This window comes from Anas acuta, chromosome 4 (assembly GCF_963932015.1).
Source record: "Anas acuta chromosome 4, bAnaAcu1.1, whole genome shotgun sequence".
Taxonomy (NCBI): Eukaryota; Metazoa; Chordata; class Aves; order Anseriformes; family Anatidae; genus Anas; species Anas acuta.
The window spans coordinates 56,229,376-56,254,899 of record NC_088982.1 but is presented as its reverse complement, the minus strand read 5'-3'; the positions used below and the strand labels follow the sequence as shown (position 1 = coordinate 56,254,899).

At 40.2% G+C, this 25,524-nt stretch overlaps 1 protein-coding gene and 1 long non-coding RNA gene across 3 annotated transcripts in view; one reads left to right on the top strand and one right to left on the bottom strand.

Annotated features, from left to right (window-relative positions):
- Positions 1-19,290, top strand: part of ACSL1 (acyl-CoA synthetase long chain family member 1) — a 37,470-nt gene extending 18,180 nt beyond the window's left edge. For both annotated transcript variants that reach the window (XM_068681341.1, XM_068681342.1), the window contains exons 6-21: positions 2,348-2,447; positions 2,594-2,772; positions 5,238-5,270; positions 5,430-5,481; positions 6,269-6,342; positions 7,427-7,504; positions 9,091-9,225; positions 10,818-10,952; positions 11,885-11,980; positions 12,976-13,048; positions 13,708-13,796; positions 15,746-15,862; positions 16,440-16,583; positions 17,253-17,354; positions 17,430-17,501; positions 17,693-19,290. In XM_068681341.1, the coding sequence (XP_068537442.1) occupies positions 2,348-2,447; positions 2,594-2,772; positions 5,238-5,270; positions 5,430-5,481; positions 6,269-6,342; positions 7,427-7,504; positions 9,091-9,225; positions 10,818-10,952; positions 11,885-11,980; positions 12,976-13,048; positions 13,708-13,796; positions 15,746-15,862; positions 16,440-16,583; positions 17,253-17,354; positions 17,430-17,501; positions 17,693-17,833 (1,620 nt within the window). In that variant the 3' untranslated portion in view covers positions 17,834-19,290. The remainder of the gene's footprint in view (positions 1-2,347; positions 2,448-2,593; positions 2,773-5,237; positions 5,271-5,429; positions 5,482-6,268; positions 6,343-7,426; positions 7,505-9,090; positions 9,226-10,817; positions 10,953-11,884; positions 11,981-12,975; positions 13,049-13,707; positions 13,797-15,745; positions 15,863-16,439; positions 16,584-17,252; positions 17,355-17,429; positions 17,502-17,692) is intronic.
- Positions 19,291-21,503: 2,213 nt separating this feature from the next.
- Positions 21,504-25,332, bottom strand: LOC137856231 (uncharacterized). The gene is made up of 2 exons (XR_011096294.1): positions 25,192-25,332; positions 21,504-23,563 (listed from the first exon to the last, which is right to left on the bottom strand). It is a non-coding gene; the product is annotated as an uncharacterized lncRNA (long non-coding RNA).
- Positions 25,333-25,524: the final 192 nt, after the last annotated feature.

Sequence of the window (25,524 nt, the reverse complement as noted above, 5' to 3'; positions counted from 1 at the left end):
AATGAGTGTACTTACAACATCAAGTAGAAATGAATAAAACAGAGCTGGATGTTAGCTAGGAAGACCTTTGAGTGCAAAGAAACTGGCCATCTGTTTTCCAGGGGTTTTGTTGATATGGAAAGTAGAATCTACGACTGTTAGGTCAGTGGATTTTCTGAAGGAGGGCATGGCAATGTGGTCTGCTTATGGATGACAAAAACAAAATATGCTTGAATTACTTCATTCTAGCAGGCTCTGAGCTGGATCAGAAATGAGCTGGAAAGACCTGTTTAAGCCAACAACTTCAATTCTGGGGTTTTCCCTACTGAAAACTACTGGATGAGGGTTGTGACATCCAGAATAAAATCACTAATCCAGACAGATTATGTGAAGGTTTTTGTTAGTGATTCACACTTGTCAGTCTGGGGAACTGCTGGGAAAATCCCCTGGGGGGGAATCCTAGCAAGTTACTTGTTTAAACATTCACTAGAAAAATAAACTTTAGTTAATAAAAACTACTTTCCCTGTGAGTAACTGGAAAAACAGATCTCTTCTACAAGTAGGGAACTTGTATTTTAAGTTGAGGGGGAAAAGCACAGTGAAATATGTAGTTTCCTGTAATAGATCATAGCCACATCAGAAAAATGGAAGCTTTCAGACTGCCTCAATTCAGTACTAGCTGCTTGCTTGGGCTTTTAGAGGACTCCCGTGTTGAGGTTTGCTATTTATGTTTAAATATTGTTTTAAATTGAGATGCTAAAAAGAAAAGAAATATCACTGGTCCAGAAAATAAAGATTTTTCAATACAACAGTCAGTGTGCAAGAATAGTTGGAGGCTGTAATGGGAAGCTCAGGTGTCTGCAGCTTCTGAAGTCTGCTGTGTAGGCTTATCTCCAATAAAACAAGTCCTAAACTTGAAGCTATACCAGTAAGTTCCCTGTTCACTAGTGTTGTACCAGATGACTTCTTCTGGGATAAGACACAAACAACAGTCATGTTGTATAGGTGCCTTCAGAAAAATTCCCTCTGTTAAAGACTCTCAATCAGTAGAAAACTTAATTTAGGAAACTTGCCCATAATAACAGCTCGTAAAACTGAGATTTAGCAACTTTAGCATAGCTTCTGTTAGATCTCCTATGGAATAATCAGCTGAATGATGTTCAAACTTGTTGTCATTATAGGGGTGAGGCAATTGGCTAGTGTCCTGCAAAAACACTGGAAAACATGATAGTTGGGGGGGGGGTAATGGTGAAGGGAAGCGCTCTTTATTAATGAAATCCTTGTTGAATTGCAAGTTTCTTCATCTTTTGAAGATGCATGTTTTATTTAGCTATCTGGAACTAGCTAAAGGTTCTGAGTTTATCACTCTTGAGGGGAAAAACGGAGTTGTTCCAGTTCCACTGGCTGCCTCACTTGTCCAGAGGCTCACGCTTAAGGAGTTGCATGCAACTCTGTTTTGGTTTAGCTGGCTGTTTACAAACCACTCTCAATAGCTACTCTACAGAAAAAGAATTGTGAAGCTCTTACCTTGACAGTACTTCAGATGAAATCTTTCTGTAAAGAATTCAGATGGTATCACAAAATAAGGCTGCAGGGGTTTGATTACTATACTTCTTAGCAGATGAATCCTCTTAATTGCAGCTTGCAAGGCTGTCCTCTTCTGTGAAAACACAGAATTGGTACACATACATGTACAACCGCATCTTCAGATTAAACCCAATTAAAGGGGAGTAGTTAGTCTTAAGACATGATGACAGACTTTATGGAGCTGGCTTTCCAGAGAACTCTGAATTCTGTGGTAACTGTAAGTTGTATGTCTGGCCCTGATGAGATGTGGGTAATATAGAGATGAGAACAGGCTGTGTATGGATGTTATTTATACACTAGATAAATATACCAGTGTGTCAAGACATGTGCAAGTCCTTCATTGATTCATACTACGAAGATATAAAATACTGAAAGCTTCAATGGCTTCTGTGATGACCTAAAGATAAGAAACAGTACTGTACTTCTATTAACTCCTATTGAAAGCCTCTTTCCCTGTCATAGGTAGACTAAGGAGATAGAGTAATTTTAATTTTAAATAGTTTTAGAAGAACTCGGTACACATTAACTAAGAACAGTTGAATTTTATTGGGTTGGATGCCTTCTCATAGCTACCTCCTTGCTGATTTTTTTCTTCCTCTGACAAATTTAAAAATAGGCTTTCAAGGTAAATAAGTGATAGAAATTAGAAAGGAGACCTTTTCATTAAGATTTGTCCAAAAGAGCTCTGTCCTAATAGTGTCCTCATTAGGCTCACATTAGGATTACTTCTCGAAGGTCTGTTTCAGGTAAACACTGACTTGCATCTCATTTCTTTGTGCAGTGGGTCATCATCGAACAGGGATGCTATGCATACTCCATGGTAGTGGTGCCACTCTATGATACACTAGGAACTGAAGCAATTACCTACATTGTGAACAAAGGTAGGGTATTTTCAGTAGTTCAGCAACCGAATATATGATGGCAGAGCTGACTAAGGACAGAACTGTAGCTGCCTTCAGATATTTTCCTTTCACAAGATCTGAAGTGTGAAAGTACTTGTATTGATAATGTTGTTCTCTTTCATCAGCTGACTTATCACTGGTTTTCTGTGACACACCTGACAAGGCTAAACTTCTGTTAACTAATGTGGAAAAGGGGGAGACTCCGATCCTCAGCACCATCGTTATCATGGAACCTTTTGGCACAGATCTTGTAGAACGTGGCAAGAAGTGTGGGGTAGAAATCTTCAGCATGAAAGAAATAGAGGTAAGTATGCTTAATCTATTCTAGTGCTCTCATCTCATTTACTTGTGGAAGAATAAGATAGTGTCTATTGCACAGATTTCAGGACTGAACAGTGTAGTAGGTTAGTTTCAAACTACTTAACTGTCTCTTGGGTTGAAGCTCATACAAAGAGAAATCAACTTCCTAGTGGCATTTTACAATGTGCAAGATATAAAAATGTATGTCAAGATAATGGAAAAACACGGTACAGGTGTAACATCAGATCTGAACATTAAGGCTTATTCATATGAAACAATAAGTCATATGCTGTGAAAAATGCTTCAGAATACAGTACAGTAAACAATCCTTTTTCTGGAAACTGACTTTAGCCTCCTAATGTTAGTCTTAGTCCTTTTGCTTGTAGTCATTTTCTCTGCTTGGATCTCTTGTGCAAGTTATTAGGAGAAACTTGTCCTGAGTACAAATTGCATAAATGGCATCTTAACTGTGATATGAAGCGGGATTTAGTCTGGTTCCAGCTGTAGTGCTGGTAAAGGCTTGGCTTATTAGGATCTGCATATCTCCCAGTAACTGTGCTCATCTTCTGCAGAGGTGTGTGGTAACTAGTAATTAAAAACATAATTTCACTGAACTTGTTCTCATAGCAGGCTTACCTCCTATGTTAATAGGGCCACCTTCTGGTACAGATGCAAAACTGCCTGCATGTTATTCTTTACACAGTTAACTAGTCTCAGCTAGGCTGTCAAGTTGAAATGGTGCTAAAGACATGCAGAGTTGTACATGATCTGTACAGTGATATAGCTGACTGAGAAAATGGTTGGGTTAAATAAGGAAAAAACCTGCAGGGATAGGATGGTACACTAAAATCAGCTTCTTTGAGTTGAACTCTAGTTTTTATTAGATATTGTCCACAGGATCTTCTAGCTACAGGGGAAAAAAGAGAATATTTAAAGCAGATATGCTTGAGTAGCTACTTCCAGTACTGTGTTAGGTCTTTGCCATGCTATTGTAACAACATGTTGGGATTAATGTAGTAGTGAGTGCTCCTTTCTCTAAGTCTAAGAAGTAAGACAAACTTGAGTATTCCTAATAGTGTCTCAGTGAACAAGAATAAGTTTTAATCTTTTTAAGAGGTAAGAGCTTTTGGTCTCTTAAAAGACAACTCTGTGCTGTTTAGAAGCTTAGATTAGAATGATTATTTCAAGCTTGTTTTCTAGGTTTCTGGCATGAATTTACTGTTTCCTGTACTCAGTGTGACCAGATAACAATCTTGGTTTCTGATGCTTAATGTCTGTACTTATGCTGTGATTTAGAGCTGATTAGCTGTGAATAAATGGCTATTTGAGAGGAAGAGATGTTGGCCTTCTCTTCTAGATCAACAGAATTGTGTAGAGATCTTAGCTGTGTATTCAGTAAATACCAGGTCTTACTCAAAACAGGCCGTATTGAACTGCTGGTGGCACTTGAAATGCAGATGCTGTTTTGAGTAGACAGTAATATACTGTCAATTTTCTTGATGTAATGACACTTTCAAAAAGGCAAACTTACAGATTAACTGTTTATAGATGTTCCTTTTTCCCTAAACTTCTTTGTTTATGGGTAATTTAAAGATGTAAAGACTATCTGTACACAAAGGCTAGTGCTAATAGATGAATGTATAATATTCTCAAATACTCTGGTGTACTTAGAACTTAAAGGTAATAAGGATGTGCCTGCCCTAAGAGGGGCAAACCTATATTTAACAAAAAGTCCATTTTTAACTTACAGAAGCCCTTAAACAAAACAACTATAGCTGCTTTTAGTCTTAAATAGATGTGACAGGAATAAGTCTGGATTTGAAACTTCTGAGCTTACTGGTATTGAACATAAGCTTTCAACAATTTCATATTAATCATTATATCATTGATGGTAAAGGGATCTTGATATCCATTCCCTTCAGCCTAAAGATCTATGGCATCATTAATGTTCAGGCATAAATAATTGTAATGAGGAAGAAGAGGTTCTAGTGGACAGAATTCACCACACTCCATTGATCAGTACTAAAAGGACTACAAACCACCCATGAGCCTTCATGGGGAAACTTCAGTCTTCTGTCTCAAAGCAGTGATGTAGATGCAGGGTGCTTCCTGACATGAATACTGCTCCACATGGTCAGCAGTTGTCAGTAACACATCTGTATGAGCTGTTGGACTGTCTGCTGTGGCTTGTTAGTATACTGCTTAACCTTGAGCTTGTCTTATGAATGACTTCTGATTTACTAGTTGAAAAGAGTTTTAGGTATTGCTCTTGTATTTGTAGAATATACTAGATCTTCTAAATGTCCCTTAGAGCCTTTATTAAAGATACTTTATGCTTTTGTAAGTTACAAATGCTTTAACAGGCATTCTAAAGGATGGAATGTTATAACGTTTAGTAAGGTTTTGTCTGGTAAATTTAACACAAAGTAATGTGCTCTGACTTAACAGTCCTTTCTTCACTTCCTGTAGGAACTGGGAAGAGCACACAGGCAAAAACCTCTAGTAAGTATGAATTCAACTGATCTAATCTAACTTATTCCATAGATCAAACTAGCAAATGTTACTATCTCCCATAGTTCAAAAGTAGCATGAGTATTTCACTGTTTTATCCAGGTAATCTCTTTCTAGAGAACTATACTAATACTTTCTTAACTCTCATAGCCTCCAAAGCCAGAAGATCTAGCAGTCATCTGTTTCACCAGTGGAACAACAGGTACACCTCATTACACTATGCAGAATTCATTATTTTATATGTGCAAAACTAATTCAGAAGCCCTCCTACTGTCTTTTCCAAGACTCTCCCCTGCTGCTGCATCTTTTTGGCAAATAGTATCTGGGGAGGTTTTGTGGTGAGGCTCACTGACTTTTCCTGTTGACTAATCCAGAGCTGCAGTTAAGGGGAGTAGAGGTCTTACATTTTGGGGCTTGGAAATAGATACTGAACTTGTGCTTCCATTATAATAACAGCTCTGGCTCTGACTTCTGACTCAGTTCTGTTTTTGTACTAGCAGGACTTGCTTCTTGGCTCTTATGCACAGCGTACCTTTGCTGTAGGACCAAAACAGAAAGCCAACTGCCTAGATAACTGACAAATGTCAAGCATGTGACAATAACCAACATTGGTAGGGAGTAAAAGGGAAGTGTTCGATGTTATTAATTCTACTTTTAAAGCAGCTCTTAGATAAGTTGTCTGAGTTTGATAGCTTCATCTTCACAGAAATACTGAATTTTGAATGAGAAGCTTATCCAAGAAACATGACTGTTTCTAGAGGAGTTGCTGTACTTAATAAATTTGAAGGCTTCCACACAAACTTAGTGCTTTAGCTGGTAATAGTTTTCTTAAATGTAAGCCACTTCTCTGCCTTTAGTACCCTTTATTGTATCATATGTATGTCTACGAAGGGTTTGACTGAAATGCTACTAGTTTAATTTTACCTTTGCCTGGAAACTTAAAAGATTGAAGAATTTCACTGTTGCATCTTGATGTGCTTCTTCCTTAGGAAACCCCAAGGGAGCTATGCTCAGTCATGGAAATATAGTCAGCAATGCTTCAGCTTTTCTGAAAAACACAGAGGTAAACATCAAGGTTGATATAGGTTTATTTGCATGAAGGGGAGTATCTCAGGAGTGACAATGGATCTTACTATGTTAAGTCTAAAACGGGTGAGATTTCAGCAATTGAAAAATGTGTGGGCAGACTGCTGTCAAATCACTAGTTTAGGAGTCAACATATACCTAAGGTGCCTTTCTTTTACTTTGTAGTATATCACATAATTCATGTGAAACTTAATAGTTTTTTTCTGATTTGCTTTCTATGTAGAATAGTAGACAAAGTAGATTAAGCTATAAGGAATAGATTTGGTTGCATTTATCTTAGTTGTTTCTTTCAGTTTCTCCTTAATTTCTTTGCATGTAATATGGGGACCAGAAATAGAACAGCAACACAGTACTGATATTAATGCAGATCTGTTGGATGTTTTGGGGATGTTGGTAGAGGTGTGTTTTTGGTGATGCTGGGTGTTTGTCTTCCTCTACCCCCCCACTCCTGCCAAACTGATACTGCTGTATTAATAATTATTGGTCCACCACAGCTTGGGAACTTGTAGCTGTACTTGTTGTGTGGATGTGTCAAAAGTTTGGCATGCAAAAAAGCAAAATTCTCATGGGAGAGTTTTGGCATACCTACTTTGCCAAGTGCCCTGCATATAGGATTGTTTCTAAATTAAGCAACTGGTCTCATGATTAGATCATGTGAGGTACTTCTGATATTGACCTTATGTTAAATTGAGTAAATGAACTTTCTGACCTACAATGAATGTATGCAGTAGTATGTCTTGGGGGTTAAAAAAACAATCTTCACACCATCCTCTACATTATGTATATTGGAACTTCATGTGGCTTCTCTCAGAACTTGTTTCTATTCATAATTATATAATAAGCTGTAAAAATCAGTTACTGTACTTGGCTGCTACAGAAGATGACAATTTCTGCAATGTGCTCAAAGCAATGATTTCTAGTAGTCTTGTTAGTGAGTGAAAGACAATGCAGCTGTGTTTCAAACAAAGCTGAAGTAAGGGCTGTGCTCTAAAGTTCTGATATCTATTTGTATTGTTTAACTTAAAAATAATACTTCCTCTGTTTTGCTTAACACTTTTCAGAAAACATTTATACCTACCCCTGAGGATGTTCTGATATCATTCCTGCCCTTGGCCCATATGTTTGAGAGAGTTGTTGAGGTAGGCATGTTCTTCAAAACTACTGTATTTTCTTACAGAACGTGTGATTCCTGAGTCTCACTGATAAACAGTATTTGTTTTTGCCTTTTACACGTGTATAAAAGCTTGAGGTAAGGTTCAAGAAAACATCCCACAATAGTGAGTACTAGACAACTAACTTTCATGCTGAAACATCAGCCTTGGGGCTAGGATTAATAAGAAACTGGTCTACTTGAATAGGACACAATCCTTCAGTATACTTACTGCCTAGAAATTCCATCTAATCAGTGCACTACTAAAAATGCATGCCCTGCTTTAGTCTGTAAAAGCTGTAATAAAGACTTATTGTGTAATGTGGCCACCTGCTCACTTAAACAACTTAAAAACAGCTTTATGTATATTTACCATTGCTTTCAAGAAACAGGGGGGAGGTGGATTTTGTTTGAATGCGGTTTTCTTCCAGGAAACGAAAATGGCTTTTAACTTCAGAATTCGTCACTAAATTACACTAACTTGGATGGCTTTTTTCTGTAGGGTAGAATCTGGAGCCTCATTTTTTGAGAATGAGGGAGCTCTGAACTGTCTTAATAACCAGTAGTCTTAATTATGGGCTGAAAGGTCCTTAGTAGGTGATGCATAAGATGTTTGAGGAAATAGCATCATTCTAGTTGCATGTATAGTAAAGGCATGGCCGTCCTGTACTTGAAGTTTAACTCAGCTCCTTTAGGTGAGATAGAAAACCAATTTGAATTGGGGTACAGCCAGATTCAATATACAAGGGAATAACAGCCTCCATGCAAGTGTGAAAAGATGCATAGGTCTGGAAGCAGTCCCATGGTTTCAGTTTGGAGCCCTGAGCTTTCTACTGAAGGGGTTAAGTCTATATGTCTACGTAGTATGCGTAAATATATATGCTTACGTATGTGTGTAATTGTATATTATGAAGAAAGTAGATGCACCCCAAGATTTATGAGTGTCCTTAGGCTTGAAGGAAGAGGTATGCAGGAGAAGGGGGAAGAAATAAAAACTAGTAGGTATGGAGAAACACAGAAAAGTAGGGCTGCTATTAAAAAGAATAAATAGGCTGTATAGGTGTGGTGGGTAGAGAGCTTCTAGACTAATAGAAAACACAGAACACTGCAGGATTATCTGCCTTCCACAGTGTAGGTCTGAAGTGGTACAGAAATAAGCAGTGGCTGTGCTAGAATCTTCCAGAGAGCATCCTGAACACCTGACAAAAAAATCCTTGCTTGTATCAATCTTGTTGGTAAACAGTAAGGAAAACCAGAGAGCAAGAGAATACTACACAAGTAGCACACAGCAGAAATCCCTGCTGGATCAGTACATGGTATATGTTGACTTCAAATGCAGAATTTGCTAGTCTGTAGCAGGGAACAAAGTTCTAGTATTTAAGCTTGTTAGACGTTTAAAATAGAGGACTTCAATATTTAGCTACCTCTGAGCTGTACCTTATTTGACCAACTGCTTCTTTGGTTAGGGACTTTTGTACAGTATTTATTTCTGTTGGTCTTTGCCCCACATACAACAAACATGTCCTGCTATGCTTTATACATGTTGTCTTCAGACACTTTGCTCTTTTCTAACAGTGTGTGATTCTGTGCCATGGAGCTCGGATAGGATTCTTTCAAGGGGATATCAGACTACTTATGGATGACCTAAAAACACTACAGCCAACTGTATTCCCTGTAGTACCACGACTGCTGAACAGAATGTTTGACAAGGTAAGTCTAAAGCTGAGACTAAACCTGTGATGAGCTTTGAAAGACTTCCTGAAGTCTGATAGGGCAGAAATAACTGTTGTGCTCTGATGTCAAGTCAGTGCTCACAAACTGTTGCATCTCTCTAAAAGTGGTGAATGTACAGGGAGAAGTACTGGCCATATTAAAATGTTTTCAGGCAGCCAATACTTGCACAGAACAGTCTGACTAGACTTGGTTCTCTCCAGCATTTATTAAGTTAAAGCAAAATAGTAAGTTCAAGTCCAGTCTGCACCATGAACATGAGGCTTAGTGTCCGCAGGCCACATTTTTAGCATCTGACTCATGGAAGGGGATTTGCAAATCAAGGTCAGGTGTCTGCCTATGTTTGCATGGACAAGTACAAGTTTCCTACACAGCAGCCAGCATGTTCTAGCAGGAAGAACTATAAACCAGCCAGTCCGAAGTGCTGGAGAGAGGGTGTGTCAGTAACCCTATTCTCTCCTGTGCTTGCTACTAACCTTCTCAGGGTCATCTGAGATGGGTATTCAGAAGTAGTTTCTTTCTTGGCCTTTCTACAGAAGATATTAAATCATTGTTTTTAATACAAATAGCTGACCCCTATGAGAATATAGCCAGAGGAGTTGGAGCATACAGGATGTAGTCTGGCTGCTAAAGAAATGGCAGACCTGTCTATGTTGCCTCAGTTGGGACAGTACTCCTCTCATGAGACTTGAGCAGCAGCAAGTAATGCAACATTCCATTTGGTCACAGCAACTTCATCTCGAGGGGAGGAAATACTGAGGCCAACTGCCTGTAGTGCTTAAAACTTAAAATATCAGAGAAGAATTAAGGTCTGTATGTATTGGAATTACAGAAACAGGGCTGAAGCTTAGAACTCCATTCTCCTTTCATGATCTCTTACTACATGTTCCTAGTGCCATGAAAACTTCATTTCTGTGGCAGTTTCAACCTCTCAGCCTTGTAGTAATCTGGCATGTGAAGTTCCAAGTGTGAAATAGAGGTGACAAGCCCCATAATGCTGAATTGCTACTGGGCCTGTGTCTCTCCAAGGGAATATACTAATCTGTGGTTTTGTTAAGTCTGCTGTGTGGCTTCCTGGGAATGACCAGAAGGAAGCCTTAAAAAGTAATCTAAAAAGCAAGCTTATATATGTAAGAGATTGCAGACCCCTTCAGAAATGTCAAATAGCATAAATAGCATCTTAGAAAACACTGATTTTATTGATTTGTATTACTTTAACGTGTTATGGTGATATGTACTCTAGACTATACTGAAGATTATGCTCAACTCGTATTTTAGCCAAACTGGAATAGAAAAAGCAAGCAAAATGTCCATTTTTGCTCATACTTAAATGAAGAAACTAAACAAAGTTGTCCCCAGTTGGATGGGAAGAAAGGATTAAGCACTAGTTTTAGGTGTATACAAGAGGTAGAGAGGCTAAATCCAGAAATACTTCTTACCGGAAATATGATGCTTACCAGTAGGTGTCTGACTTGCTTGTTTTTCACTGTAAGAATCTTTGTGTACTACTGTTAAAAAAAAAAGTGAATGACAGTCTGAGACTACTAATTGTAAATCATCTTCCTTAATAGATTTTCGGGCAGGCAGATACATCATTAAAGAGGTGGATGCTGGATTTTGCTTCTAAGAGGAAAGAAGCAGAACTTAGAAGCGGTATAGTCAGAAACAACAGTTTCTGGGATAAAGTCATCTTCCGCAAAATACAGGTATGCTTGAAATTCTGAGTCTTTGGATATTGGACCTCTTTTATTGCATCACTTATTTTTTCCTGATTATTTCTGGGAAAGTTCCAGATGTGCTTACTTAATTACAGAACAGCAGTGTGATGTGTTCTCAAATACTGGAAATGTGAAGCATCACTACGTATGTTTTTTGTGGCTTATAGGCATCGGTTTGCAATTACTGAATTTGATGTGGGTGGTTATAATCTGGTATGGTGTTTATCACTTATTAAAGATCATCTGGTTACTCAGTAAAATTCAAAACCTTTTTCCTACTACTTTTCAATTCTTCCTGTTCTGATGGTATCAGTTAACTGCATCAGGGAAGTTGCTCTAGAAGTCTGTTTGCTTCTTTAAAAGAACTTTAAAAGTAGCAAAAAGTAGCAGACTTCAAAAGAAGCAAACACCCGCCTTCTGAAGGAGGAATGCAGAATGTTGCCCAGTTGCTACATGTAGCCCTTACAGTTTCCTCACTGTCCATAACTAACAAACTTGCCTGGTATTATGTTGGGTGGCTTGCAAAGGCCTGAATCCTGGTTGCACAACACCCTCCTGTGGCTGCTTTTGTAGTATTCAGATTATATGAGAAACCAATAGAAGGCAGGTTAAAAGTAAAAACCCTCACTGTAGGGCCACAACTTAAGTTCTTTAGACTTCTCGCTGAGTCTATATTTCAGTGGCACAAAAGTATAGTCTTTGTAGATGCTGTGTATTTGAGATACTGTTTCTTCCAGCCATTAAAGAGATTAAAATGCTAAAACATTCCATGACGGACAACTTGCATAGGAGACTGAACTTTAGCTTTTAACATCTGTGGGTTGTGCGTGTAGTCAGATAGTGACTGAGGGCAGAAGAGATAAAGACTCTAGAAATCTCTCTAAAATGCTTATGGTGTCCACATTATCTTGTGTCTGTAGGCAAGTTTGGGAGGAAGAGTAAGGCTGATGATCACAGGAGCAGCACCTATATCTGCAAGTGTACTGACCTTCCTGAGGACAGCTCTTGGCTGTCAGGTGAGTTTGTTGCTCTTGATCCAAAACCATAAACATTTTAGTACCTGATTTAAGCTTTGATAGAAGAACACTTCTAGTGGTCTAATTATATGGATAACTTGTTAGCATTCTTTTTGGAGCTGTACAAATACATATTCCTTTCCGGAGTTTCTCTCAGACATCCAAACCTTCTGTATTCATCCAAAATCTCTATCATAATTTCAATAACCATCAAAGCCTTTCTAAGGGAAAAACTTTCTCACTGGCAGCTGTATTCAGTGATTAATGTTTTTGGATTAAGTTTCTGGACTTGCCTTGTCTACAGAAATGTTCATAACTGTACTATAGAGTATCTCAAAGTTATGTAGTATTGGTTTGAAGATAAGACTAGGTAGAATCATACTGAAACTTCAAAGGCAAAAGCAGTTTTGAGCAAAGTATATGCTGCTTGAGGTAAAATCTGAATAACAGATGTTCTGATGGAACAAATATAAAACAGATTTCAAGGATGGAAAACATTGAAACACTAGAACTTACGAGGTTTCTGTGACTTGAATACCTTCAGTGGTATGCTAGTACAGCAGTGAGTTCTAAACAGAAGAGGTAGTTCTGTCTTACATACAATACCCACAGTGCTGGGATGAGGTACAGGGCATCCATTCCTGGTTGTCTTGGACAAATCTCTCCTTCAGCAACATGCATGAAGTCACTTCTAGTGCATCTGTTTCTTCCTATTGTACTGTACTGCTTTCTGACTGAAGAATATGGATAACATTGTGATCTAGATAGGTGTCACACAGCATGTGAAACTGTGAAATCTTGAGTAAATATTAACTGAAGATGGAATATCATTACTTGAAAGTCTTTATTGCAGTAAAGCTCTTTTTAATTCTTAAAGATGCTGAGGATTATGCTAAATTCAAATTTAAACTGGATTAGAAAAAAAGCAAAATCTTGTTTTTTCAAGGTTTCTTCATTAAGAATAAGAATCTTAAGCTTTTGGTTTTACTTCCTAGTTCTATGAAGGTTATGGACAGACTGAATGCACAGCTGGATGTTCACTGTCAATGCCTGGTGACTGGACAGCAGGTACAATGTTTAATGGTCTGCTTGTCTGTTAAACTTCAGGTTGCTATAGAAGCCACAGTCACGTTACTTAGCCTGTTAACACCTGCTTTAAAGAACTAGACTTTATTTTTCAAGTCAAGTAAGAAAGCTTTGAAAGGATGTTGTGAAGTTCCTAAATAGGTAGGAATGTTCAGTGAGTGAAGTTGTTAACAGGCTTTGCCCTTCTAGTTCAAGTAGATGTAGGAGAGAAGTTATACTAAAATGTATAGTCTTACAGAATAGAAATCTGTGTATAAACAGTGCTAGAAGTTTAAGTGGCATTTCTGGTGTATTTGGAACAGTCTGCATTTGTCAGCCATTTCATCTCTAGCTCTGTAACTGTAATTCTGATACTTGCAATTACAGTAAGACTTTTGCTACTCTGGTACGTCCACAGGGCAAAGATCCTGATTATATTAAAAGCAAGCCTGAATAGACGGTTCAGTTTTTAAAGTTCAAGGGATATCTGAACTGAATACTTCAGTCCTGACAAACTAAAAGCTATCAGTGTAATAGTATTAATATGATAAGTTGCCAGAAACTGATGTTCATCTCTTCCATTACTCTAGTATTTAGATAACTTATTACTTTAAAAACCTGATTAAACTCATTCAGGCTACTGAAGCTTTTCTGTTTAACAGGTCATGTTGGAGCACCAATGTCATGCAATATCATAAAGCTTGTTGATGTACAAGAAATGAATTATTTGGCTGCCAAAGGAGAGGGTGAGGTGAGTAACTTCAAAATGTCAAGCTTACTTGGATAAGGCAGGGGGAGTGTAGCTTAAGCTAGTAACTGGCTTGTGACTGCAAGCAATACATAATTGTGGTTATTTGCTAGTGACAAATCACTGGGCTACGCTTACCAGAAATGCTTAAGGAAAGAGCAGTGTTAAGATTCTTCCATGTTGTGCATGTGACCTGATCTCTAGTTTCCTTCAAATTTGTCTTGTCTTTTAAATATGATTTTAAAATTTAGTTGCTAGGGGAACTGAGTGCATATTGTCTTAATGAAAAATGGTTAACGAGTCTTAATCTTATGCTTCTCTTGCACTTGCTGTGAAAATTTGCTGAATTAGGAGTGAGTTTGGACTTAAATATAGTAGCACCTTAAAATTATCAGATATCATCTTAGTCTCAGTTTTAATTTATTCAGTCAAATTCTTCTGGATTTATCAAATGGTGTAACTTGTTTCACAGTACTGATGCCCATAGCTGTAAACTTGCTTTGCCTGAAATAGGTCATCTTCCTCCTTGTCTGCCTGTTCTTTAGCTCTTATCTTCAGCTGGATTCAGCACTCCCAGTCTTCCTTTCTGAGAATAAGCTTCTGTTAGTCTCAGCTCTGTCAGTCTTTCTTTTCACTCTTGCCAGTTATCCATGTTCAAAAAAGAAACTTGCAAGTAGAATTATGTTTATATGCAGATGAGGTCTTAGTGCCAGTTAGCAGGATATAGATAAATGGCTTGTCTAAACTGGGAAGAGTTGTCACCTACTGTTATCCAGTAATTACAGGAGTCATGAGAAGTTTGATCAATCAGCCTTTGACTTAACTAGGACATGCAGAGTTCTCTATATGTCCTTCCAGATGAGCTCTTTTGTAGCAGAAATGACTGAGGTCTTAAAGCATGGCCTTGGTTTGGTCATGAGTTTGGCACTGTCCCTTCAAGGCTATCAGAATCCCTGCTAATATTTTGACCTCTTACATTGATGACATCTGTTCATTGTACAGTAGTTCACCTGTATGTCTACATTTCATCTTAAGGTAAACACTAAAAATGCTTGAAATTATTTTTTTCTATGAATTGGCCTCTGAACTGTATTAGCAATTCTCAGACTACAGGAAGTTACTGTCAGTCTCTAAAAATTCTTCAGCCAGTTCCTTGCCCACCTTATAATTGAAAATAATTAATAAATTAAAATTTACCTGTGGTTATCTAACCAGGTCAACTGTATTAGTCTAGGTGATTAGTCCCTATTCTAGGTAATTCAGTCCCTATTAGTATTTATTACTGATTTGACTGTAACTTAGAATTAGATTCTCTACCCTGTTCTTCTAGACATCTCTTTTCTAAGGAGGTATTTTATTGTCCTGCTGATCCTTAAATAATAAGAGCTCTTCCATCTCCCACAAGAAACAACACTTCTACAAATTTGACCATTGAGAAGAAAATACTGAAGTCTTGGATCACCTCTAGACACTTTGAGTTCTACCCCATGTTCCTGACTAGTAGCTCTGTTATGTACTGTTTTATTGACAGACATTATACTAATTGTTGTAGTGGATTGTAGGGTCAGATCTGTAACTATTTTTTGTGATGTTTCTGTTTTACCAAACCTAAAACTAACTTTCTCAAGCTGAGAGGTGATTGCCAGATCCAGGCATGAATTTCCTCAGATAAAGATAAGCTTACTCTGATAAATTCAGATTATTCAAATAAGCAGGAGTACTGCAGTTAATCTGAAAGAACAAACGTGTGACTGCTTTTTATTACACTTCATACTAGTGGAAAATCTTAAGTCTTAAAAAGAACCTCAATGAATAGAGATTTTTCTACTGATGTGTAAATTTTGTCTTTGTAGTGGTGGTTATTGAGAGCTTTTGGAGAAAGCAGCAATCACTATTTGCAAGTAATGCTATGAAGGCAAGTTAATACACACTAATAAGCGACTCTTTTTCAGGTGTGTGTGAAAGGGCCAAATGTATTCCGTGGCTATTTGAAAGATCCAGAAAAAACAGCAGAAGCTATAGACAAAGATGGCTGGCTTCATACAGGAGATATTGGGAAATGGTTACCAGTAAGTTAACATTTTATATATATATATATATATATATATATGAAACGTACTTCTATAGCTATTAGAAGTTATTTAAAAAAAATAAAACAACTTGGTATTAAGAATGAATTAAGTGAAAGAAGAGTCCCTTTAGGAGAAGGAAGAATTATGTACATATACAAATCTGTATGCTTGAGGCTAAAAAGAAAAGGCAGTATAAATTCTGAGGCTGTCCTTAGTTCAGGTTAGATGGGTGCAGAAATTCAAGTTAGATGAGTGTAGAGCATGTTTTTTCAACACTAGTTTAACAGTACCCTAGCAGTATTCTACTGTGTTGCCAAAATTTAACTTATAGCAAACTGTCTTGGATCATACACAACTTAAATTCATATTAAACCAGAGCTTAGTCAGTAGTGCTTCTGGTCTGTTGTAAAGCTTAACAAAGGGTCCAGAGTATCTTCTGGAGCAGAAATGCAAACTGTTGTTCATACACTTAATTTTGGTGTATTACGTGACTTGCTGTGACACACTTAGTCTGTGTAGACTGATTATCACTTGAAGTGCCTCTTCTGAGTGGGAAATTTATTTCTGTCAACAGAATGGTACGTTGAAGATCATTGACCGGAAAAAACACATATTTAAACTAGCCCAGGGAGAGTACATAGCACCAGAGAAGATTGAAAATGTGTATCTGAGAAGTGAAGCACTCGCTCAAGTGTTTGTCCACGGAGAGAGCTTGCAGGTAGGAATTCTTTGGGTAATTAAAAACAATACAAGGAAGAGATGAAAGGTGGAGAAGTCTTTCCTCATTCTTCCCCATCCTTAACTTTGCATCTGAAGTCTTAACACATTTTGTAGAATCAAAATTGAGTAGGAAAGATCAGCTAATCCAATCCCCCTGCCATGGGTTGGGGACATCTTTCACTAGATCAGGTTGTTCAAAGCCCCATCCAACCTGAGTTTAGCACTGTCAGGGATGGGGTGTATCCAGGGTTTCTCTGGGCAACCTGTTCCAATGTCTGTTTAGTATTAGACATGGTAGTTTTGAATCCACTTCAGATTCCACCAGTTATAACGTGCTTCTGGATCTGGTTTCAGACCACATAGTAGAGCTGGATTAACTTAATTGATTATTAGGCACGGTAAATAAACTGCTAACAGCATGCATGGAAACAGTGTACCTGCCAAGATGTTCAATTTACACTTAAAAAACCTGAAGAGTATTTCAAGAGATTCTCTTATGAGCAGGCTTATGAACTGCACTCCTGTCTTAAAGCACCAGAAAGCTGCTGAATTTCTAGTAGAATCAGAACTACCACCCAAAAGCAGACACTGACTAATAGGTAGCATGTAGGAACTAGTGTTGTCTTAAATTCAAAATAAAAACAAAACCCTTCAAATTTCATTTTAGGCCTTCTTAATAGCTGTTGTGGTACCTGATCCTGAGACTTTGCGCAAATGGGCCAAGAAAAGAGGACTTGAAGGCTCATATGAAGAGCTCTGCAAAAACAAGGTGAGTGATACCTAATTAAACAGTTAGCTGTTCTGCATCAACTCTTTCAAGCTAAATGTGTTCTTGTATCCACAGGATGTCAAAAAACACATTCTGGAAGACATGGTGAGGATTGGTAAAGAATCTGGCTTGAAGTCATTTGAACAGGTAAGATACAAATTACAACTGGACACCTAATTTTTTAAACATCTCAGTAACGATCATAGTATCCAGGAACTTGTTTTAATTTGTACCTGCACTTCTTAAGTGATGGGCTTTGTTATATTTAGGCAATTTTTTGTTAATAGCCTTGTGTATTCCAAGGAATGTAGCTTAGCTATTATCTGTTTCTCTTCCAGGTTAAAGACATTATCATGCACACTGAAATGTTCTCTATTGAAAATGGCCTGCTGACACCAACACTGAAGGCGAAGAGACCGGAACTACGAAAATATTTCCAGTCACAGATAGATGAACTCTATGCTAATACCAAAATGTAACTGAGTGGATTGAGGAAAGTGTCACACGTCTGTCTACTGTTAGCCTTCATATCTGTAATTTGACTACAGCAAATATAGGGAAGGAAACTGTGCAATCATTAACTTGTACAAAAATGGGTACTTGCCATTGGAACATTGAAGAAATGGAACACTGCCTTACTGTCAAGTCGTGTTGCATACTGTTTTTATGGTGACCTACGATTTCCAAAAAGAGCCTTAACTATAAATGGTAACTATATATAAGTTATTTAAGACTTTATCGGCCAAAAATGGACTCTCCTTAAACAAGGAGCTAAGGTTTTCTTATATCCAGCATGTTTGCTGTCTGCAGTATACTTTCCAGTTGTCAATTCCAAAAGGGATTTGGCAGGTTTGAAATGCCTCTTAAGTATCTTGCATCCTCAGAAGGATTACACTAATCTGTGCAAAAAAAACCTTACAGTTGTATAGCTGGTATCACATCTTGCATTGGTCCTAATATTAATTTGGGCAAGGCATCTGAGTTTCTTCCCTTCTGTCTACAGCCAGTTCTGAGGCTTACTTTTGTAAGGTAGAAGTCAGAACTCCACCCAAAGGAGACTGATTAATACAGGTTCAGAGTAAGTCTGGATTTGGTGGTTCTGCACTAGCAGTGTAGATGCAGTAAATTTGGCAAGTTGTAGCCTCTGCTACATTAATGTAATTCCAGAGCGGTGCCAGTCCTGTAAGAGAACAGACACTAACTCTGGCAAGAACACTAGAGATCCAGAAACAAAAACCATTCAGGAGGCTAGGCTATGCTGACAGGCAGGTAAACATTGCACCTGTACTAGCCACTCGTTTCCTTGTAATGAACATGTATTTAAAATGCACTTTAAAAAGTGCCAGGTCCCCTGTAAGCAGAATAGCTTCTGCCATAACCTCTGTTTTCTGTGCTTTGTGTATGAGCCACTGAGTATTCTTCACTGAATAGCAAAATAGGTCAGGTAGAATGTTTTTTGCCTGATGCTTTGCAGTAATTGGAAGCATTCAGATATGCCAACAGAACTGTGTTGGCACTGTATAGGTATTTGTTCAGGGATGAGAAAGTAATTCCCAGATAAACTACAAAACTATTTACCTTCTGTTTCAGAAATCAGCAAAAATAAGCCTTGTGGCGTAAGTCTCTTGCTATTCTTAACAGATCTGGTTTTGCATTAGCATTCATTGCTGTTTTTTGAAAACATGGATATATGTAAAATACAAGCACAACAAGGTTTGCACTAAGATTTGTGTGTGATTGTAATGCACTACTCTGTAGCATAATTTCATACATGTGTGCAGTTAAGGTACACAAATCCAAGTCAACTGTTAGAGCAGTAGTTTGTTACATTGGAATTCAAATGTTTGCTTAGTGTTGGCTATTTCTATGTTTTATAAAACCAAAACAATTTTCAAAACCAATGAAGGAAACCAAAATAAATATTTCTGCATTTCAACTCAGTGAAGTATTTGTTTAATCAAGGGAAGATGCTACTGACTAGCAAGTAGAAGCATAATACGGTAATTCTGACAAGCTGTAAAACTCCAGTGCTACAACCATGTTACCTAGCACAGGATCAGTGCTGCTTGTTGATGCTTTGTTTAGAAGGTAACTTTGCTTTGATCTGACACTTATGTGTGGGTTTTTGACCAATATCTTCAAGAAAGGGATGCTACTGTGTAATAGCATAAATCTATCTTTGTTGTCAGTATATTTTGATGGTGTTCTTTCCCTCTTATGTTATGATAAGCTGTAGCTTTACTGATAGTACTGCTTTTGGGTGGTTACTGTTCCTCTGTGTATAATTGTTCCCCCCCCACCGTGCCTCTGGCCTTGATATGATATGAAGATCTATCACTCACTCTAGATAGTGACTCAATTATCACGTTCCTAGGCAGCCTGTTCCAACTTCTTGTCTCCTACTTAGTGCCTACTTAGACCAGCCACCACCTTGCTATAGCCTCCCTTAAGGTAATTGTAGAGCATGATGAGAATTGTAGAATGTGATACTTTACTGCATGTCTCAATGGAAAAAAAAAAAGGCTAAAAGATGCTTGAACTGCATCTAAGGCCTGTTCTTGACACATCCTATCAAAAAGTTTTCTGTAGAAGCTGTTGATCAGAATAGCCAAGACAATACTAGAGTCTATAATTAGCTTGAAGGACTGTCCATAAACCCCAGGTAACAAGCAATAATACAAAGAAGTCTCCTTAGCTTATCCTCTTGAATGGGGGGGGGAGTCAGGGCAGACAGCAGTAGGTCTTCAGAATACCCTAAGGAAGAATACCCAAACCTGCAGATGAGTTGAATTCAAAGAACCCCTCCCCAGCCTTTTGAAAACTAGGAGGGTTTTGTTCTGTTGACAGATAGCTAAACCTGTGTTAAGCCATCTAAACAGAGGCTAAATGGGGTTACATGGGGCTGGGGGCTAGTCACTAGTCTGGTTCTGCAGGGTTCCAGTTAGGGGACAGTTCTAGTCAATGTTTTCATAAATGGTGTGGATACAGGACTCAAATGTGTACTAAGTGAGTTTGCAAATAACACTAAGAGGAGCTGTTGACTATCTTGAGGGTGGAGAGGACTTGCAGAAAGATCTTCACAAATTAAGAGGTCAGGGCAATCACCAATGTTATGAAGTTTAATGAGCAAATGTGAGCTTCTTTCTCTGGAATAGGGCAATCCCAGATACCCATGCAGATTGAGGGATGAAAGGCTGGAGAGTAGCCCTGCAGAAAGGGGTCAACAGCAGATTGTATAAGAGGCAGTGTGCCCTGGCAGCCAGGAGGGCAAGGACTGCATCAGGCACAGCAGTGCTAGCTGGTCAAGGGAAAGGACTGTCCTGCTCTGCTCTGTGCTGCTGTGGCCTCACCTCAAGTACTGTGTGCACCACAATATAAGGACAAAACTATTAAGAGTATCCAAACGAAGGACACAAAGATGATGACGGGTCTAGAGAGCAAGACATTTATGAGGAGGGGCTGAGGTCCCTGGGTTTGTCCAGCCCCGAGCAGAGCAGGCTGAGGGGAGGCCTCATGGTGGCCTGCAGCTCCCTCACGAGGGGAGCGGAGGGGCAGGCGCTGAGCTCTGCTCTCTGGGGACAGCGACAGGACCCAAGGGGACGGCATGGAGCTGGGACAGGGGAGGATCAGGCTGGGGGTTAGGGAAAGGTTCTGCACTCAGAGGGTGCTCGGGCACTGGGACAGGCTGCCCAGGGCCATGGGCATGGCACTGAGTCTGATAGAGTTCAAGATGTGCTTGGACAATGCTCTCAGATGCATGGTCTAATTTTTGGGTGGTCCTGTGTGGAGCCAGGGGTTGGACTCGATGATCCTTGTGGGTCCCTTCCAACTCAGGATATTCTGCGGTTCTTACACAGTAACTGTGTGGCAGAGATTAGGAATTACAAGTCTTAAGCCTGAATCCTACTTGAATCCTACTTTCTTGGCAGCAAGCAATATTGTTGTATGTTTGGAATTGATTTTGTGCAGACTGTGGCTATTTTTTCACCTCAGATTTTAGGCTTTGTAGAAATGATCCCATTTGCTCACTTTTCTAGATAGGAAATTAGAGCCAAGCGACACCTGACCCCATAAGTGTATGTATACAGTCACAGTTTATGAAGCTGCTCTATGTTTTAAGTGTCTGTGACGAATAACCGATTCAGAGTATTATTTATCAGAACAGAATTTATTTGAGCAACCAATCAAGCAGGCAAAACTGCGCTGGGCAGCTGGGGAGTCTCCGCTCCACCAACGGCGCGCGCTCACCCCCGCCAGAGCCCCCTTTTCTTGCCGGTGGTTCCGGGTTGGCGTAGCACATCCTGGTTCTCTCTGTGGTTGTGCATCCAGTTGTTAGGGGGTTGTCATGGGCTCTCTGGTGGTCGCGGGGATGAAGGGTGTAGTCTTCCTCTGCATTGTAGGTTGAGGGCCTGTTGGTTGGCGCACGCGCAGGATGTGCCAAGGGTCGTCCTTTCCTTTGGGCATTCCAGTCACTGCAGTTGTTAGCTTGCAGCAGGAAGTCACCACAATTGTTTGCTCGGCAGGATGTTGCAAATATGCCAGTTATCCAAGGTGACAGAGGTTAAAACAGCTTATCCGGTTACCCCACCAGTCTGATAGACAAATTCTTTATACAGCCTCTATTACAATCCCCCCTTTTTGTTTTTACCGTTTTGTTCATCAAACCAGACAATGGTTTCCCGGGCTAGGGAGAGGATGGGAGCTTCTCTATTAATAACTTTGTCATCCTCTAGGTGTTGACTGCTGTTGACTCCTTTCACTTGGTATCATAAGTAGCTTGCGTTACTTTCCAAAGAGGGTTCTCCTCAACCATACCTGTAGGTGGGGTTATGGCACTATTTATATGTTATTTTCAGCCCGGCTTGGTGTGTTTGTTGGGCCCGAAGGGGGTAGTACCTTTATCTTTGGCCCGTTAATGACCCTGTTAGGACCAACCCCTTGAGGAGGGCTCTCTACCCTCTCCTTTTTTATAAAGATTAGCCCTCCTCTATCGGATCCAGGTTCCCAGAACCTTACACCCCAGGTCCTCCCTGCCAACCATCCTAGATCTTGAGGTTGTAATACTGTAACCCTCAGAGATTTACAAGTTCCAGCATTATTTACGCTACCGTCATAACTGTAAGTGGGCTCACGGCAACCGTCCGGTATCCAAGTAACATTGAGGTACCTATCAGGAGGGTGACTCCACCATCCCGGAGTAGCTATGGTTTCACAGCCCCAGTATGGGCAAAAATAATACTCTGAATGGTTACAGTAACTTTTTCCCGGGTTTGAGCTAGGACACCAATAGGTAGCCTTTGCATTTGAAGCACCCCAGGAGTATTGTCTCTGGGGACTACACAGGTGGTGTTCTGTATTTCCTCCATATCCTAGTATTGTCCCGAGTAATTCACAATTGGTTATATTGAAAGAAGGTGAGCCTGCTGTAATACTAGTTTTGAGGATCTTCGAGTCATCCCAACTACCCAGGGTCCACTTGTAAGGCCGGTGAGGGCTCTCTTCTCCCTTTGTTACATCTAACCAGATTATCAGGAGTCCCATTACCCATACAAACAAAGTTAAACTCGAGAGAAACGGAGGGGCCCTGCTTTTACTATGGGTATCCCAGGGGTTTTGGTGGGCACTGTGTTTCTTACCCTGGTTGCTTCCTGCTGCAGGTGGGAGGCATTGGGGAGCTGGTATTTCACAGGGCCTCATGGGCTGTTTCCAGAGGTGGCTCACCAACCTTGATCCCCACAGCATTACGCCTCTGCCTCCTCCATCTACTCTTTTGCTTAGAGCAACGGAGTGTGTCATCTTCTCGGCAGCAGCCGTATTCTTCAGGGGAACCTCCTTCCTCTTTTAGCCCACTTGATTTGTATGCTTTTCCCCCCCAGCTCCACACCTGATCTCGACCGCTGTTATCTGCAGCCTGTTCGGAGGATCTCACCCTTTGTTGGGCAGGGCCTGCTTCACGGCTTTCCCAGTGACCACCCCCCCCTTCTTTTTACACTTACCCCTGAGATGGGATACCCGTAGGAGCAATGAACCCTCTGCCCTCTCTTACAGAATAAAAAGGGTTATATGTGGTGGCTTTACTCAACAGTCTTCCTCCAGAAGTGACCTTCAGGTTGTCAGGGCTCCCAGTTGCCTCCCAGTGAGGATCTCGAACAGGTATTTTATCCTGCTAGCGCAAGTCCAACCTCGTTCTGCTGTTCGAACCGCAGTGTCTGTGGTAAGCAACACAAGAAAGGGTTCCTCCCAATGAGGGATCAGGGAGGACTCTTTCCAGGCCTTAATCAATACTCTGTCCCCTGGCTTGATCCTGTGTACTGCTATATCTAAGGGTGGTCTTTGTTATACTAATCCCTTCTTTATTAGTTCTCTTCGCTTCATTAACTCAATGATGTACTCTTGCAGCACCTTCTCTTCTACCTTTGGGTGCTCGGCTGGTATTTCCAAGTCATAAGGCATCCCGTACAACATTTCAAAAGGGGAAATATCTGTATCTGTCCGGGGTTGTGTCCTCAGATTTAATAAGGCCATTGGAAGACATTTTACCCAGTTCATCTTAGTTTCAGTCATCAATTTGGTCAATTGTTTCTTAACTTCCCCATTCATTCTTTCTACCTTCCCCAAACTTTGCGGGTGCCATGGGGTATGATATTCCCATTTCGTCCCCAAGGGATCCAAGGCTTCTCTGATAGTCTTGGAGGTGAAGCGTGGTCCTCTGTCTGAGTCTATTACAGCTATATTCCCGTACCTTGGCACAATGTTTTCTAATAATATCTTTATGATTGTCTGTGCTGTGGCTCGAGCCACCAGGAAGGCTTCTACAAAGTGAGTGAGATGATCCACTAAAACTAAAAGGTATTTACACTTCCCGACCTTTGGAAGCTCTGTGAAATCGACCTGTATCTTTTCAAATGGTCTCTTTGCTAGCCCCTGTCCTCCTGCTACCTTTTCTCTGACTTGTTGTATATTAACCCTTTGGTATGTCAAGCATCCTCCCACCATCTTTTTAGCAATTTCATAAATCCCAATACACATACTTGGTCCCAAAGTGGTCCACAAGCGCCTGTACTCCCCAGTGGGTCTGCCTGTGGAATTCTTTCATTATCCTCCACGCCATGCCTTCAGGAATAACCTCCCTCCCATCAGGGAGTGCCCAATTCCCCTCTTTTTCAACAATCCCCATTTGTTGTAGTTTCTCTACCTCTTTTACCTCCGAGGTGTTCCCATCTATTATGGCATGACCTGATTTTTGTTTCCCATTCATTACCCTCAATGATCCGTCTACAAATAATTTCTCCCCATTTGGTAATTCCTCTTCCTCCAAGTCTTCCCTTATTTTGGTCTGGGATTCAATTAATCGGACGCAATCGTGTGTCAATTCTTCACTTGGTTCCCCATATAAAAATTGAGCTGGATTCTGTAAACCAGTCGTTTCCAGTTCTAATTTGGGGGAATGTATCAATATACCTTCATCCTTCAATAGTCTAACATCAGTAATCCACTCATCTGCTTTCTATTGTAACCCTCCTATGTGATGAGGTGTATATACCTCTAATTCTCCCCCCAGGGTGACTTTTCCAGCTTCCTCGACTAAGAGGGCCGTAGCTACTACAGCCTGTAAGCAGGTGGGCCAGCCTCTACTAACTGGCTCCAACAATTCTGGAAAGAAACCTATGGGCTATGGTGGGGGAGGAGGAATAGGATCTGGCGCTGGGGCGGGGGGGATAGAGGGAGCTCCTCGGGACTCTCATTTTTTTCCTAGAGCTCGTTTCCCTCAAGGTAAACACGTGGGTCCTGGTACCTTATCCATAAACCTTACCAGTAATCGCTTACCAATACTTACTCAGTCCTGAGTCTTCGTTCGGATCTTCGCGCACAAGAATGGCGGGGTACCGCGGGACTCCTTTGCCTGCTTACCCAAATTTAGGGTTCAGATGTACGGGATTTGGGCTGGGGAGCAGCCCCCCGAGGAGCACCCGGAGGTGGTGCAGCCGCCTCGTGCTCGGATCCCAGACCAAACGGACCTGCGTGCGAGTCACGGCACCTCGCTGTTACCAGTGTGTGTGACAAATCCCAATCACCGATTGGGAGCACTATTAATCAGAACAGAATTCATTGCAGCAAGCGGCCAGGCAGGCAGAGCAGCGCTGGGCGGCAGCGGAGTCTCCGCCCCACC